Source organism: Meles meles, chromosome 15 (genome assembly GCF_922984935.1).
Source record: "Meles meles chromosome 15, mMelMel3.1 paternal haplotype, whole genome shotgun sequence".
NCBI classification, from domain to species: Eukaryota; Metazoa; Chordata; class Mammalia; order Carnivora; family Mustelidae; genus Meles; species Meles meles.
In genome coordinates, this window is record NC_060080.1 from 39875543 (window position 1) to 39893468 (window position 17926).

The 17926-nt window shown below is 42.0% G+C and overlaps 2 protein-coding genes and 1 non-coding gene across 6 annotated transcripts in view; 1 reads left to right on the forward strand and 2 right to left on the reverse strand.

The window, feature by feature from the left end:
* The window catches only part of IMMT (inner membrane mitochondrial protein), a 47713-nt gene extending 38366 nt beyond the window's left edge, over positions 1-9347 (forward strand). For all 3 annotated transcript variants that reach the window (XM_045979336.1, XM_045979337.1, XM_045979338.1), the window contains exons 13-15: positions 686-817; positions 1803-1932; positions 3116-9347. In XM_045979336.1, the coding sequence (XP_045835292.1) occupies positions 686-817; positions 1803-1932; positions 3116-3729 (876 nt within the window). In that variant the 3' untranslated portion in view covers positions 3730-9347. The remainder of the gene's footprint in view (positions 1-685; positions 818-1802; positions 1933-3115) is intronic.
* Positions 9348-9767: 420 nt separating this feature from the next.
* Positions 9768-17926, reverse strand: part of PTCD3 (pentatricopeptide repeat domain 3) — a 48760-nt gene continuing 40601 nt past the window's right edge. For both annotated transcript variants that reach the window (XM_045979340.1, XM_045979339.1), the window contains 10 exons: positions 16845-16934; positions 16315-16343; positions 15363-15469; positions 13907-13985; positions 13724-13814; positions 12834-12919; positions 12219-12367; positions 10938-10979; positions 10181-10339; positions 9768-9919 (listed from right to left, as the gene is read on the reverse strand). In XM_045979340.1, the coding sequence (XP_045835296.1) occupies positions 9847-9919; positions 10181-10339; positions 10938-10979; positions 12219-12367; positions 12834-12919; positions 13724-13814; positions 13907-13985; positions 15363-15469; positions 16315-16343; positions 16845-16934 (905 nt within the window). In that variant the 3' untranslated portion in view covers positions 9768-9846. The remainder of the gene's footprint in view (positions 9920-10180; positions 10340-10937; positions 10980-12218; positions 12368-12833; positions 12920-13723; positions 13815-13906; positions 13986-15362; positions 15470-16314; positions 16344-16844; positions 16935-17926) is intronic.
* On the reverse strand, positions 11307-11443 carry LOC123926278. The gene has a single exon (XR_006815206.1). It is a non-coding gene; the product is annotated as a small nucleolar RNA SNORD94 (small nucleolar RNA).

The window sequence follows — 17926 nt, forward strand, 5'->3', positions numbered from 1 at the left end:
ACTGACTGAATGGGTTTATTCATTACTTTTGTTCTGAGGAAAAGTAGGTTATGAATTCCAGGTAATTAGTATTAAATAATTTATAATTATCCAATGGCCAATTGTTAGGTGAGTTGTAATAGGCTTTTCATATTTTTAGTTAGATCTGGGCTGTGTTGTGAATCTAAATTCATATTAAAGTAAGCAGTTTCAGAGTAGTTTTCTTTGTTTAGAATAAATTGTGTAAAGTAACTGCCAAATATTTATTGATTTTTCTTAATAGTTCTTTATAATAGGCATTATTTATTATTCATAGGTTACACAGATGGTTGTAGTGAAGCTGTGTTTGATCCCAAGTCTTTGTAGTTATTTTTTTCCATGAGTTGGAATTTATTCATTGTCACAGGAGTGTGTCATTCAGGAAATGACAGTGTTGGCCTTGTGTAAGATGCAGCCTGGTGATATGGGAGAAACAGAAATGGGGGCCAGAGAGACCCCATTTGAGGTCTGATTTTTGCCATAGCTGTGTGACCTTGTTTTTGAGTCACTTTCCAACATTCAGCTTTCTGGTGGATGTCAGAGAGGTCAGGACCATGTCCACATGCGTGGCACGTCGGGAGTAGCTCAGGATATGGAAGCTGCTGTCATCCTTTCTCTTTTCTTTCTTTTTCTGAAAGCAAGTGTGATAATTCCTGTGGTTTCACAGGTAGAGGAAGTCAGAGATGCCATGGAGAATGAAATGAGAACCCAGCTTCGCCGACAGGCTGCTGCCCACACTGATCACTTACGCGATGTGCTTAGGGTACAGGAGCAGGAACTGAAATATGAATTTGAACAGGTGAGGACCTGCGAGAGAGCATCAGCTGCCCTTCAGCCTCCTTTTCCCCTTTACATGAACAATCTGTCCTTTACTTTTCATGTGCTCTGGATGTCATTGCCCCCAAGGGTATGGAGGAGTGAGGAAAGATTGCTAATGGCACCCAGCCTTGGTGCACTGGGGCGTTTGTATATTTGTAGCACTGCTCTTTTTTACGGGAAGATGTACCTGTGTGTTATTTATCACATGTGTTTTTTTATCTGTGTCCTAGTTACTTGGAGCCTTCAGAGCTTTAGGGAGGGTTGGTACAGGGGGTTTCAAGAATGCGGATGGTGCTTAACAGGTGTAACTCCTGCTTTCTCTCCACAAACTCTTACGGATTATGTGGTAGTGCTCAGGTTTTTATATCTGAGGAAACTTCCTAGAGTTTAGGTTTGGAAATCACAGCAAGACAAGCTATCTTTAATCATAACTTGTTTCTATTCAGCAAGCCATTTATAATATACTAACTTATTTTGTCTCACAAGAAGAGAATGAGGTTTTCCACGTAAGGAGATCTTCCAGAAAATTGAAATTTATGCCAATATGAAAAGGTATTTTACTTTAAATTTATTTGATGGGTATTTTTTGAGAAAAGAATGAGTATATAAGCTCTTGAATCAGGAATATTGAATACAGTTTATTATGTTGGGGTGGTAGTACGTTACTTTATTACAGGTTGGCACTTTCCCCTTTTGTAATAGCTTGAGTTCTCCTCCTCCTGGTCTGCTTCCTCTAATACTAGGTTCTATCAGTAAATTTGTAGAAAATCACATCTGCTATGAGTTTTAGGAAATTTTTGAAACCTTACACATAATGGAGGAGTTTTCCCGACAAATGTTTGGAGATTTTAAAGGCCCTCTTGCTTGTGGAGATGGCAGTTGCTGGAAGACTGTAGTGTCCTAATAAATGCCATGCACTGAAGTAGCACCACTCTTTTCCGGACACTGTTTATGTTTTATTTCAGGACCTGTCTGAGAAACTGGCAGAGCAAGAGTTACAGTTTCGTCGGCTCAGTCAAGAGCAAGTTGACAACTTTACGTTGGATATAAACACTGCCTATGCCAGACTGAGAGGAATCGAACAGGCTGTTCAGAGTGAGCTCATGGGCCTCTTACAATTTTATTCAGTCCAACTTCTTAGGATAATTTCTTGGTAGCAGGGCAATGAGATACATCCATCAGCATTAGGGCATAACGATGCTGAAGTCATGCTATTAAATTTTATTCATTTCTGTGAAAATTAGCCCAGATTTGATAAGTTTGGAACATAGAGAGTTTGTGAGAGGAAATTCAAAAGAATCTAAAAATTAAATCTAAATACTTGAAGTTTTACTCGGTGTATCATAGAATGGAGATCACCATCTACAAGGCAGGTTACCCAGCACACTTTGGTTATGTCTTACGTGTCCTGAGAAGAGAAGAAGGCCGGTGTATTTCCCATGCTCGCCCTCTGGCTCTGCTGACCTGTCTCCGGTCCTGTTTTGGAGGTGGTGATTTGCTGATTCCACTGACCAAATGGACAGTAGTTATTCTGAGGCTTCCATGTGCCACATTGAAAGGGAAATGTCCTGGTAGGATGTTGATAAAATGAGTTTTTTGGGGAGTGTTAGAGAGCCATCTTTGTCAGATAAGTATAAAAATAAACTACTCATGAAATTTCAAGATCCAGTAGTCCATTATGTTTACTTGAAGTCTTCCTTTGCAGGAAGTTTCTGTTGGCATTAACATAAGTCTTAGCCTAGTTTAAGTATGTTTCTCAAACACTCTAAAATAAATACCTGAATTAGATACCATGTATTGTCCTAGATGTCACAGAAAAAGAGACTCATTTGTGCTTGTACACATACATCCTTTCAGTTTTCTCCATAGTTTTACTAAAAGCAAGGCCTTATTGGGGCACCTCGGTAGCTCAGTCAGTGGAGTGTCCGGCTCTTGATCTCGGCTCAGGTCATGATCTCAGTCATAAGATAGAGCCCTACATCTTCTGCTCCTGATTCTGTCCCTTCCTCTGCTCCTCCCCTGCTCTCTCTCTTTAAAAAGAAAAGAAGTGCTCAAATTAGGCTTGCAGTGTTGCCTCATGAAGAGGCCAGCTTTCTAGGAAAGAACACTCCAGAAATGGTGGTGGGTGAGGTTGGAAGAGGCGCTCTCTGGCCCCGTTGTTCACACATGTGGCTTTAACCTGTTGGAGGCGCAGGGTGCATCAGATCTCTGGAGGTATTGAGGAGGACATGTAGTCGGAGAGAAAAATGTTTTTCTTTGCTTTTTTTTCCCTTGATAGGTCATGCAGTGGCTGAAGAGGAGGCCCGAAAAGCGCACCAGCTCTGGCTGTCGGTGGAGGCGCTCAAGTACAGCATGAAGACTGCGTCTGCAGACCTGCCCACCGTGCCGCTTGGTAGTGCGGTCGAGGCCATCAGAGTCAACTGTGGCGATAGTGAATTTGCCCAAGCTTTAACCGCAGCTATCCCTCCAGAGTCCCTGACTCGTGGGGTGTACAGTGAAGAGACCCTTAGAGCCCGTTTCTACACTGTTCAAAAACTGGCCCGAAGGGTAGCGATGATTGATGAAACCAGAAATAGCTTATACCAATACTTCCTCTCCTACCTGCAGTCCTTGCTCTTATTCCCGCCTCAGCAACTGAAGCCACCCGCGGAGCTCAGCCCTGAGGATATAAACACTTTCAAATTACTGTCCTATGCCTCCTATTGCATTGAGCATGGTGATCTGGAGCTGGCAGCCAAGTTTGTCAATCAGCTGAAGGGGGAGTCCAGACGAGTGGCACAGGACTGGCTGAAGGAAGCCCGAATGACCCTAGAAACTAAACAGATAGTGGACATCCTGACAGCATACGCCAGCGCCGTAGGAATAGGAACCACTCAAGTACAGCAAGAGTAAGGTCTAGGAAGAGTTTTTGTAAAGTCGTATTTTATGTGAAAGGGAATCAGCAGTGATACATGAAGGGTTTGCAACAGGGTCCCAGAATTGTCTAGAAAGGAGCAGGTTACAAGTACTGTTCTAAATGTTAACACCTGTTGCATTTATATTATTTCAACTTGCTATCATGTCAGTGAACTCCAGGAGTATTTCCTTTGCAACTTGTGTAACATTTTCTGTTTTTCAGGTTTTACTGATCAGGCTTGTGAGCCAGTCAAAATAATGTTTGTGATCCCTGTGACTACTGATTCTGCCCTTGGAGCAAACTGAATAAAACAAAAAGATGAAAACTGAGTAGCTTATCCCTTTTCAAAAAGTACCATTTCTAGTTCATTGTATGTGTAGACAAGTTCCTTGACAAGTGGCAACAGCAGAAGTAGGAAGTCCTGGGCACTGAGTTTCCCTGTCATGAATTGGGTTCCGAAAGTGCAAGGCTCTGAAGGTTCTGGTGAACTGATTCCTGCTGGTCAAACTCAAGAGTGATGTACAAGGCACAATGTCAAAATATTTATAATGGGAGATAAAGCATTTCTAGTGATTAAAAGGCACTAGAAATAGTATCTGAGACTTTTAAAGTTGCTACCACAGGAAAAATTTTTATTTTACATTGGGACCCTATATATACACACACCTGTGTGCATACATAAAACAGTTTTTCCAAACCACTGCTAGCCCCTTTCTACTTGTGATGTACTGTTTTCTGGTCTGTTTCATTAAAAAATAATAATAATTCTTTTTTTATGCACAAAATAATTCAGCAGCCCTCAAAACAGGTCACAGCTCTTGGTTCTGAAACACTGGTAATTGACCTTGCTCCTTTCTAGTACTTGGACTGAATCTCTTCATTGAAGTGGGGACGTTGAGCCTGGAAACTTCACAGGATTGAATAATTTTGTGGTATATTTAAACTGGATTGCCATAAAACCCAGAGAACTTTTTTAGTTCATGGCTCTGAAGGTTAGGACAATCGCCATATTGGGTAAACATTAACAAATTCCCTCTTTGTTTTTATTCCATGAAAATACTGTCAAATTTTTTTTGTAATTTTAATTTTTGTTGGAGTTGTGTGTTCACAAAGAGACTGAGGAGGCACTTTTATCTGAGCAAAGTAACTACAAATCCTAAAGGAGAGAGGAATTCTATTTTCTATTTCTGCAGGTGTGTGCCAGACCCCAAATTTGGATTGTTACACTGAGTTTGCATGGCACTTGACCTTTGATGTGGAGATCTTTTGGTCCTGTTTTGGCCTTGGTTGATACTGCTAATATTCCTTATGTTCTTCCTGAGTAGATTCTTAAATCAACAAAATATACAAAATATATAGTGTCTCTGATAGAACACATGCTTTGTGTAATGCCCTTAATTTCTGCAGTTAGAGTGGGCTATTTTTACCAGAAGATAATGAGGCTATTCTAAATTCAGCCTTTCTTCCCTTTGGAATGGCATGGAATTACAGAATACATTAACTTGCAAAGCTGCTTACCTGTTTGTCATGGTAAAGGTGCATGTCATTTGTTCTACTTATGTAGCATGTAAAATGTAATTACCAGTTATGAGGAAATCTAAATGTCTCTAGGAGCTGGGAAATAACTCATCAGATGTGATTCTCTGAGCTCGTAAGAAGCAAGCAATGGTTTATTTTAGCTCAGTCATTCAAAATAATGAAGACCACTGGCCTTCAAGTTTTAGTAGTTTCATTAACAAACCTCCTTACCCCTTCTGCCTGTGGGAAAACGGGGTGATGTTGAAAGAGGACGCTCAGTCAGGCTTTGGTTCTCTCTCCTTATGCGTAGCGAGACTCCCATCTTCCTGAGATGTTACGCAGCAGCCCTCAAGTAAAAAGGGCCTTTACTTGGGTTCTCAGTTGTCCTTGAAGGCAAGTTGGAACCCAGAAGGGCAAGTTTGGGGGAAGATGGCTATAACCCTGGACCGTTAGAGGCTGGCAGCTTCACTCCAGCGGGTTTTTACTTCAACTGTAGGTGGTAAGTTACATCTCTGCCACTTCTGACTTGATCGTGTGAAGCAAATCATTATTTCTGTCTTGCTTTAACTGTCTCAATCTATTCGAGCCTTAAATTGGGTTACCTTACTGTCTCCCTCTTGCATGCTATAGGAAGTGTTCCTCAGTATTTTAAATTCGTATCTCCAGATACAACATTAAAACTCCGATCCTTGCTTTAATGTTTCAAAATCAATAATGTAACTAAAATGCAGTTTTAGATAGTTTCTTTAAGGCACATAGTCTATTCCTTAGCATTAATTTAAATCCTCTGCTCTTTCTTAACAGGTTCTGGATAAAAGCAGTCTCCAAGTCCCAAATGATTTATCCCACCAGTTTTAAAGTAACTTGCTTGAACTCAATGCAGAAGAACAGATAATCTAACATGAATGGGAAATAAAAAGGATTCATTATCAGGCAAATCCACTCTTCATCAGCTCCAGTGCAAAGCTGAACCCCCTTCTCCCCATGTCTTCCAGCTCCCTGTCCCCCCCCCCCCCCCCCGATGCATTTAGGGACTCTGAGGTTAGCAGGAGAGTATCAGAAAGGAAGAGATGGTCGAAGAGGAGGAGGGTAACTGGCCACTCTGCCCCTTTCCAAAACATGGGGAGGTCATGTGGTTTCACTGCCTTGTTAGTTCACGCTGGCTGTAGGGACGCTGCCCTGGGGTTTTCAGGAAGAGGTTTTCTAGAGGGACTAAGAGGCAAGAGCCAGCAGAGGTGCCATTGTTGTAGGAACAAATTCCACTGGTATTGGTGGCAAAGTTTAGGTTTCCCTGGGAATAAATTCTCATAACCTTTATTCCTCTTGGACATTCTTAGTTTTTAAGAGTCTGAAATCCTCCCAAGCTTTGTAAACTGTTCTTGGGCTTGATCTCCAGTCCTGAATTCTGTCAGTTCTCGGCTATGCAGATTGGATGGACAGCAGTTTGACAGGTTAGGCTCCTTCCTGGGCCAGGTTGGATGTTCCTTCACTGCCCAGACCGTATATACCTTACTTTTCTGTCCTTCCATTAGCACATTGCCTTTTGTTAACCAAATCAAATACTTTTCTCTGGTAAATCACCACTCTGCTCTGAAGAGCTGATCTAAATGATTCCCTGAACTTGCCCTGAGCAGCCTTGTTCCAGTGACTGCTGTCTCCGAGCATGTCCTATTTCAATATTTTTAAAACTTTGTCACCGGCAGGAAAATAATTTGTGTCATGACCAGATGAACTTAACACACGTGTATCTATATGCATATATTTACTGTGCTGTAAAATATATCACAGCTTTATTGCATGTGATGTACTTTGATTTTCTAATCATTTCAGTATTCTAATCACCACCCACGAAATTCAGCTTCAGATCCTATAGTTTAAAGACCAACATCAGACAGTCCATTTTATTGCTGGAGTCCTCAAATTGTTCTTCTGAACCTCAGATCTGCTAGTTCCTAATTTCCACACACTGGTGATCTGAGGCATCCTGAACAAGTATATTCATATGTAGCAGGCCTCCTCCCTAGACCCTTCCCATTCCATGGGTTCTGACTCCACAGTTTGTTCCTCTCTTTTCTCCTGTTCCTTTTTGATACGTTTCTAAAAAACAAACTGTCCTCAATTTCCAAAAGGCTATTTTTGGATTATTTTAACATGGTTGCTTTATCTGCCATTAATGCTCAAAGCTTTTCATAACTTGATTCTGCTCCTAATTGGACTTAGAACTCAAATCTTTCTCCTCATACCATTTTGTTTAAAACATTGATTTTAGGGGCGCCTGGGTGGCTTAGTGGGTTAGAGCCTCTGCCTTCAGCCTAGGTCATGATCCCAGGGTCCTGGGATCAAGCCCTACGTCAGGCTCTCTGCTCGGCAGGGAGTCTGCTTCCTCCTCTTCTCTCTCTGCCTACTTGTGATCTGTCAAATAAAAATCTTTAAAAGGAATTAAAACGCTGATTTTAGGTTGTAAATGTAAATATTTCTATTTAAACATCTATGAAAAGTTAAGAGTGGTCTTAAAAATGAGCCATTCTAGTACATGACTGAGAAACCACTCATTTTAGTAACTGCCTTTTAGGCATGCAGTACTTGGGTGCATTAGAGACTCTTGTGAGGAGGAAGACAGCAAAATTGAGGGGAGAGCCAGGGACCAGAAGCAAAAACTGTAGGATATTGACTTTGGTATAAAGAAGCAACATCTTTCACTATTAGAGGCTAGTATTAGTGAATAAATATTTTAAAAATGAGAGAATGGAGGGGTACCTGGCTGTTTGAGTTAGTAAAGCATGCAACTCGATTTCAGGATTAAGTTCAAGCCCCAGACTGGGTGTAGAGATTAAAAATAAAAATGAGAGAATGGAGGCAAATCCTACAGGGCTAATTTTTTGAAACTTCCAAACATTTACTTGCCTAGAGTAGGTATTTGGAGTAAACTACAGAAGTTAAAACAACTGAACTACATTGAAATCCACTATAAATTTTCATGACATCAGCCAAGATGGGACTTTGTCCCATCAGCTCTGTAGCTGCCAAGCACTAAGGTGAGGGTTCAGCTGGGGCCTGGCAAGGAGAAATGTACCACATTTATAAGGACTACAATGAGTATAGTATTTGGCCAAGAAGAGAGCCAGGCATCTGTAGGTGAGATGGGAAGGATCAGAGTGAACAGAAACTTAACAGGAAGCCAGGTTCTCCCTAGAAGTTGTAAACCAAGATCAAAGGCTAATCAGCCTTAACTGTCCTTTTGTTCATTTGCTCTAGTTAGGTCAGTGAGTACCACATGGGAATGCTTAAGTAGCTAATTATTATTTCTCTGCCCCCTTTGTCCTTCAATTAGAGGGCTTAAACCAGCCATCTAGGAGAAACCATGAACCACTACTTAGGTTTTTGAGGGTCTAAAGCTGGGTCCAGGCCTAGAGAGGATGGAAAGCGGAGCTGGAACAGATCCATGTAATAGACAATGGTACGATATAGTAGGCCGTCAGTGGCAGCCCTGGCAGGGTTAAGATGAAGGTCTTCCTCTGTGGGAACTCAGTACATCTGAACTACGTATGAGCAAAAGCAGCCTGTGGAAACCCTACGAAGGGTAAGAATGCTCTTGTAAACCATGAAGGTTCCTGTTAGCTTCCAACAGGATTTCAAGAGTGGTAAGAGAAATGCCAGAACTAGAAGTTCCTGAGTAACAGCCCTCACTTTATTTATATTTCAAATTTTTTATTTATGTGATAGAGCAAAGGAGTGCACAGGTAGAGGAGAGGCAAGCAGGAGGAGGAGCAGGATCCCCACTGGGCAGGCAGCCTGATGCAGGGCTCAGGACACCAGGATCATGACCAGAGCTGAAGGCAGGAGGTAAAGGCAGATGCTTAACCTACTGAGCCACCCAGGTGCCCAGCAGCCCTCACTCTTGAGCACTTTGAGTACAACTAAAGGTCCTGGCCGGCAAAGAGGGAAGCAAAGGAGATGGAGCACCTCCCCCCGCCCCCAGCCCTGGAACTTGTGCAAAACAAAGGCTGTGTAAAAGTAATGGGAATGCATACAAATGCACATTAACTAGGGTTTAATTACAGCCTCCATTTTTCCATATGTGCAGCCTAAACCCTAAGCAACTTCAAAATGATTAAACAATGGCAAATTTCTCACCTCTACAATACCCCTGCAATTGGGCTACTCATCTAGTATCAGTAGACATTTGTACTACAAATCTCCTTTAGCCACCTTCTCAAAGACTGAGGAGGTACCAGCATCACAGCATCCGCCAACAAAGGCCAAATCCATGATAGGGGAAGGCAGACCACACTGGACAGCAGTGTGAAGTCGGCGGAACAAACACTGTAGGTCCATAGAGCTAGGAGCTGTGTCCTCACACTGCATGTCCAAAGAAAGGGAAATGGTAGCTCTGCTTCTGTTTAAATGGTCAGCCCTGAGAGGGTGGCTTAGTAAGTATCAAATTAGGAATTTAGTCCATGCTGTATCTATTGTTCTTCAAAGTTCAAGTCTGAATTCTCTTGTTTTCTTCACAATATGGTTAGATGGAGATGGCAGTTCTCAAGTGTAGTTTTAACAGCTATTCCAGGCCACAGCTTCTCCTGATTTGCCCACTTTTATTTGCCTTCACTGGTGTCGCTGTCACTGTCGCTGTCACTGGTCAGTGATGTTAGGTTTCCCAGGGCTTCCCTATAAGGAAAATAAACTAGAGGGTTACACTGCATTTCAGGCGTGGGGGAGGGACTCTGCAGCTGCACTGAACTATGATGAAAAGGGAAACGGTTCCAAGAGTCAAATCTACAGGCCTCTGACTTGTATGACAAATGAAATAGCTAACATGTCCTTTTTGCAAAGAAAGTTAAGGAGGCAGAAAACTATAAACGCTGTAGATGGGCAAATGGCCTGCTCTACTTCTATCACTTTCTTTTATGTTACCCATGCAGGGCTCACTTTTGTTCCTGGCTGATCGCAAAGTCAGCCATCACTCTCTGGGCAAGGTCTTCACAAATAGGCAAACTGAAGGCACCCGCCAGCTTCACTATCTCAATGGCCTGGGCAGGGCTGCTGGATGCTTTTGCACTGTCCATAAACTCATTCAGCAACTCATTTCTGTAAAAGAAAGACAAAATGTCAACATTCCCCACCTAAACCCCTGGACCCCCTCAAAGATTTATATGCAAAGTAAAACCTAGCATCCTATAAAGTTGAGTCATGAAATCTTCAACAGTAGTTTTGCAGGTAAAATTTTTTTTTCTTAAAGATTTTTAAAAATTTATTCATCTGAGAGAGAAGCAGCACGGGTGGGGGGAGGGGCAGAGGAAGAAGCAGACTTCCCACTGAGGAGAAGCCAGACACAGGGCTCAACCCTAAAACCATGACCTGAACCGAACGCAGACACTTAACCAACTGAGCCACCCAGGTGCTGCCATGAAGACTAAAGGGTCAAAGAATGAACATTGGTTTAGTATGCCTTCATTAAGGATCTGTTCAGTGTATCGCCAGTGTGTTGCAATTAACAAGCACAGATTAAACACTGCTTGCTTCAGGACGCCCTAGATGGTAGAAGAACTGTCCATTTGCTTTAGCAGAAGGATGCTCAATCACTGAATGAGGTATGTAAAGAAATTCCAATCACCCCATGCTAAGAGTTAAGAATATGCTGCAAATTCCAACATGTAGCCAGGGAAGCCTGTTAACTTCAACTTACCCAGGGATCTTATTATGCTTCTTGAAAAGCCCCAACATTTTCCTGTTCAACACGAGATATGAGAAAGATTACTAACAGCACAGAAGGTGAGCAGATGATCATAGCCGTTCTCCTGCTGTTAAGTTGCTGAAGACAGCACCTGTGAGCTGATTTCCCAGCCCTGTTTACATCTAAATCACCGTGGGTGCTTCAACTCCCTCCTCCCAGACTTCACATACGTGCATTTCCCAGGCAAGTGTTATTCATTGCCAGGGTTGAAATTTACTAGGGGGGTACACCCTCTTCTAGAGAAGGATGCAACAGAGTGTGATCTCTATTTTCTTACAATCCCGGAACAAGAGCAGTGTCCTAGAGATACGCGGTGAAGAGCAGGCTCAGATTGAGGCATCAGTCTCCTGTAAGTGCTCACCAGCATCCTGCCACATGCAGGACAAAGGCGAAACACATACATTCAGCTCCCATGATTCAGCTGAGGTCCGTACCCCTGCGCCAATCATCACAGCCTGACTCGTAACGCATGTGTGTCAACCCGTTAACAAATTTGAGCATCAAAGGTTGGTCACTAGCAGTGTAGCAGGTCATGTGTGTGATTTCATACTCCTAAGACCAGTTTAGGCCAGCAAAGCCTTCATTCCCCAGCTCTTCTACATTTTGGGCTGAAAACTCTGTTCAAGTCACTTTCTTATGTTGAAAAGGCCATAAACAAGTACCCCACTTACTGAACAAAATCACCTAATGAGGACTACTCCTACAAAGTATTCTTTTGTTGACTTCTCTGCTTTTCGAAAAAGGAATGCATGTGAAGCGTCCATTCACAAACACTAAGTATGTGAGGGAAGTGCTGATGAAAACACCTAACTGGTAGGCACACAGTGGCAAAAACCAAAGATGGTTTAAGTTTGTAAATGTCAGTTTCTTGAAGTCCCAAGTGTACAGCCTGCACTTTAAGCATTAAGTATAATACTTGGATAAGCCAAATGCCCAAGACATTTTCAAAAGTAAGATTCTCTCATCATTCTATTAAGTGGACAGACAAGAGACTACTTGCCCATAGATACAGAAAACAGGAGAACAATAGAGAATTTGCCCATTAAACTGTGTCCTCTCTTAAATACAATGTTTATACTCTGCTGGTCTTCCGAAAGTTTCCTTTTCAGTCAGTATTTGCAGTCCCAGAAAAAACTCACTTTTCTAATTACACGTCATACAGTGACCAGGGAAGATGTTCTCTGAGATCCAGATACAAATACTGCTACTATATGCTTGAGGTTTTGTACTCACCAGGCTTCCTGGGTTCTCCCAGCCCTTAAAAAGAGGACAGCTATATAGTTCAGAGAGTTGGCTGGCCACTCAGGAGCAGTCTGTCTGCCATCCTGGCTCTCGTAAGTGGATTTGATATCTGCAGCACAGTCGGCAAACGCCACCTGAAGCTGAGAGGCTCAGAGTCAGCAGAACTGCCTAGCTGGTCTGAGGAGAGTCTAAGTTGAGGAGATTCTGCAGATGTCGTGACATTTTTGAGCTATGCATTCTACCATCTGAAACCCATCACAGGTATAGTACATGAACGATTAAAAAAAAAAAGGGCACCCTGCCCTGCTCTGGGGTAAATAATTTGCAAGTTGGCCACATCCTTTAGATGGGAATTTTTTTCAAAAAGCTACTACTGTCAAGACAGAAAGAAACTTGTTTTGGACTTCAAAAATGGGATTCTGCTAATGGCTGGGTGTTTAGATACAGAATTTAAATCTGGGTTTAGATGGCAAAATTCTCTGTAAGGTTTCCCTAGATGAAACCAAGGAAATTACCGTTACAAAGTCCACAGTGTTCGAGAACATACTGGCTAGTACCCATCTAATCACTGTAACATAACCTGACTCTGGATACAACCCTACCTACCTCTGCTGGGTGCTGATCCCTTGCCATAAGCATCAGAATCTCTTCTTTCAGGTCACTGCGAAAAGTGTGACCATATTCTTTACTATCTTGAAACAAAAAGAACACAGAGGTGATTACAGATATGTAAAACCAAAACTCTTCAGCTGACCTTTGTCCACCGTCACAGTTCCCAGGCTGGTCAAAGTCAGGTGCTGACACTACTTATTCTAGGACTCCAGGCAATCAGCAGGATAATTCATGCTAAGAATGGATGAAGGAGCAATGGAAGGCAGTGACCTGCTCCCAGTCAAGGGCGAGACACAGCAGGTGTGCTACTCTGCAGCAGCTACCAGCTCCATATGGCAAGACATGATTTTACAGCACTTGGTGATTGTCAACGATCTTTAATGCAACAATCATTAGAGCAATCTTGTAAAACAGGTCAGGGCTAGAGTCTCAGTGTTCAGATATGGTAACCTGCAGCCGACAGAAACTCAAGCGATCACAGTCACCTCGTAGAAGACACGCAGCATCTTCTGCAGCCAGTTTATACACAGAAACCCACAATCATGCCCATTTCTTAGAAGCATTAAGTATCACTGACTGGTTAACAACTGAGTTACAAGAATGCAGCATGATACAGAGGAATCGCAAAGACTTGTGGGTGGAGATCTGAATTTTGATTTAGGGTGTGTCACACAAAAACTTATTTAGGTCACTTTCAATGCATCTTTACTTATGCAATCCAACATGCAAAGTGAGCCAGCACCCATTAAGCAGACTAAAATATATTCAATTTAGTGAAAAATGGAAATTTCCATCCCTAACAATGTTGGTACTTTTGATAATCAAAATGTAGGACAATGAAGTGATGAAGTGAGATGGTGCTGAACTCACAAGCTGAAACCAACCTTTCCAAATTTGAGGAATCACTTCTAGCCGGTTGGCCACATCCAATGCTTGGAGAAGATCTATCAAAGTTTGGGAATGGGGAAAGAACACCTGATTAAGAGAAACAGGGATATATGTTTAAGGTATTAGTCAGCAAAGATACCCACCAGCTCATCTACAATGACAGGTTATGATCATCTTACTGAAGGTATCAGGTCCTTGTACCACTTCAAGGTGACATCAATTTGTTCCATTAGACAAAGCAAACTGAAGAACTTGGAACTGTAATGGAGAGAAAAGATGGGTTTAGTCGCAGATCCCTAACAACAGAATAATTAAATTACAGCACAGCTATATGATACGTTACACAGACTTTAAAATCAACTTATAAGTTACAAACAGTGTCAAACTGCATGGGCCAATGCTTGACCAGAAGGTGCTAACCATGCTGTCTGGACTTCCTAATTAATACCTTCTTACCCACAGCTGGCCGTTCATGACTGCCTCAATATGTTCTCAGCTCACTGTGAGCAGACAGTGAATATCCATTCATTTTTTTTTTTTAAGATTTTATTTATTTATTTGACAGAGAGAGATCACAAGTAGGCAGAGAGGCAGGCAGAGAGAGAGGGGAAGCAGGCTCCCCACCGAGCAGAGAACCCAATGTGGGGCTCGATCCCAGGACCCTGGGATCATGACTGGAGCCGAAGGCAGAGGCTTTAACCCGCTAAGCCACCCAGGCGCCCCTAATATCCATTCATTTTAAAAGCACGCAATGTGAAGGATATAGACACACAGAAGACAGTCATTACATGCCTACTAACAGACTGCCTCCTTAAGTGCTTGTTTGTTTTTATCTACCTGAAGTCAAACTCATTTAAGGAGCCTCTTTGGGCTTCATCTTGTACCCTCCTTTTTAAAAACGAGGTTGGGGTGCCTGGGTGGCTCAGTGGGTTAAGCGTTTCCTTCAGTTTGGGTCATGATCTTAGGGTCCTCAAATCGAGCCCTGCATCAGGCTCCCTGTTCAGCCAGGAGTCTGCTTTTCCCTCTTCCCCTGCCCCTTCTCTAATAAATAACATCTTTAAATAAAATTTAAAAAAAAAAAGGCTGTGTTGAAATTGTTAGGGACCCACCCTACTATATATTCAAAAATATAAAATAGGGCCTAGAGGAAAAGATACGTAGATTTAAACTGTTACAGAGAGGGGCGCCTGGGTGGCTCAGTGGGTTAAAGCCTCTGCCTTCGGCTCAGGTCATGATCCCAGGGTTCTGGGATCGAGCCCCACATTGGGCTCTCTGCTCAGCGGGGAGCCTGCTTCCTCCTCTCTCTCTCTGCCTCTCTGCCTACTTATGATCTCTGTCTGTCAAATAAATAAATAATTAAAAAAAAAAACAAAAAAACATTTAAACTGTTACAGAGAAAAACAATCTAAAAGATCTAACTATACCAGACATCTCAGTCAGGCAAATCAGTTGTACCACTGCTTGAACTCCCAAGTGCTCAGTTAACATGTACTGAAAGTAGTTGTACTTTAAGTCCGGGGCCTGCTGCCTCCAGGGTTGACACAGGAAGCCTACCAACAGTCTCCCGTTTGCAGAACTAATGGTTGCTTAAAGAGGCTCCAATAATACAAAAGGATACATTTCCAACACACTTACTAATAGAAATTACGCCGATGATCTGGTCCAATGAATTTCCAGTTGTCTCCAGTGTTTAAGAGGCCATGTACTTGATAAGCAAGTTCTAGATCTCTGAGAAATGAGCACTGAAAATTTGTAAGCAGTAAGCATCACCCAGATTTACCAGTCAAAGAGTGGCTCATTACATTAAAAAGAGTTACTTGTGGAAATATTCACGCTGATTCAATGTATTACTAGTTGACAGCAAGAGTTTTAAGATTGGGGTGAGAGGGAGGCAAACCCCAAGTTCTGTGAAATCTAAAACAGAATTTTAATCTAGTGATTGTAGCTTTAGAAATCAATCCTATGAAAACACCTGGTTATGTGCATAAAAGAGAGGAGTGCTCATTTCAGCCTCACCATATTTGCAAAAAAAACCCCACGCAGTAACTCCAAAATACACGAACAGTAGAAGACTCCAGTAAATTGCAGTCCCCCCCTCCTATGAAATACTATGCAACTGTCAATAAACAAAATACAGTTGAAACGGGCCTGGCTGTGTGTGTCTGAATACCTGGAGGAGAAAACCTGCAAGGGTACACACTAACCTTTTGGAGAGCAATTATCCTTAGGGAATAGGGTATGCTAACCCATCCTGAAGCCGCCTAAAACTTCTTCTAATTAACATAAAATGAAAAACCTAAATCCCAAACAACCATTATCAATTTAAAAAAATCACCAATAGGTAAATATGAAATACTCTTTAACCTTATCTGAGCAAAGGTGTGAAAAAAGACAACATATACAATAAACAAAGGGTAGGGATGCTATGTGAATTAGCATGAAATTTAAGAGGAAAGAAAGAAAATTTGGACCAAAGACATAGACAAAAGAGAAAATGAAAAAATCAGGGGATCCCACTCACCCCAGTTAAAGATAGATTTAAATGACTAAAAGGAAGAAGAAAAGTTAAACAAGAATCCGTACTCACAACTCTCATGGCTGACTGAAAAAACATATCTGAAAATCAAAGTTCACAAAGTCTTGGTTACAATGGATAAAATACATTTTCAAGTGAGCAACATTAATAAATATCCTAGCAATAAAACTGTTAATGTGTAAGTTAAACCTAAAGGAATAAAAACTCTAGTAGAGAAAGCACACAGCAATGGGCCACACATATTTTGGCCTCTTCAGAATAATCACCTGTAAGACAAGTAAGCTAAATCAAACCCTGTCCTATCATTAGGCCTCTAATAACTGGCAATCAAGAGAGCAGGCTCTGGGGCGCCTGGGTGGCTCAGTGGATTAAGCCGCTGCCTTCGGCTCAGGTCATGATCTCAGGGTCCTGGGATCGAGCCCCGCATCAGGCTCTCTGCTCCACAGGGAGCCTGCTTCCTCCTCTCTCTCTGCCTGCTTGTGATCTCTCTCTCCGTCAAATAAATAAATAAAATCTTTAAAAAAAAAAAAAAAAAAAAGAGAGCAGGCTCTTTGTCTCACACAAGCAATTTCTATGCCTACCGTCATCTGGGTCCCTTGGGGAAAATTTCCGTCCTGTTAATTCGTTCATAATATCATAGATTATGAGGGATGATCCTTTCGAACGGTTTTCTGCAGAACAAAAAAGCAATCAGGCTTTATAAGGAGTCCCCCCCTTACACCCCTTTGTACCCTCCACCCCCCAGCGTACCACCCGGCACACAGCCTACGGAGCGCGTGCCCGCTGAAGGAGCAGGTGCACACACCATGGGGGGCAACTCTTCATACGATCTGGGACAGTCCAGCTCTTGGTCTATGTGCTCCCAGCACACTTCCCCTTCCTCCTTAGTCTGTCTGAAGCTTATCTTTCACTGAAGTGGGAGATACAAACAACCTCACCAAATCTGCATACTCAGAAAACAAATATTTATTTTGGCAGTAATCATTTGTGTTATGTATGATCGGGATGAAAAGGCCAAGAAAAAAGAGAACTGTAGAATTAATGGAATGAGGCAATCCTCTTAAAATCACATGAACTGAGTACTAATAGGTATAAAATGCACCTACACAATTTTCCAACACCTCACCTTATTCATACAATCTGTTTGCTACCTTATCAGCACACAAGTGGTAATGTAGTTTTAATGACAGTACAGATGTATTTCTACAATTTCCTCAAGCATGTTTCCATTTGCTGGCATTTCTAATCATTTTAGTAGTTACACAACAGTTCTCTTTATATGTATCCTTTCTTTAGGCTTTCCCCTTTGAGTAAATACCTAAAAGTCATTACTACAGGGAACCAGTTTCCATATGTGTAAGGCAAATGGACACTCCCCCTCTGAGCCTGCTCCCATATTCCCGAGTGTTACTTAGGAAGCAAGACCAGACTTTGTTTCGCAACTGAACCAAAGTGGTATGTAATGGTAGAAGAGAAATGCAACAGGCTTTAGGGTCAGAAACACTAGACTCACTATAACGTCATCAGGGTTAAGTAAAATTTTAGAAGATATAATTACTGTGGAAACTGTTTATCTGTTTCCAAGATAGAGTCTGTTACCTCTTCCCCCTACCACCACCCTAAAAAAGACAGAATCTTCCCCATAGGTGAGGATGTGGATTTT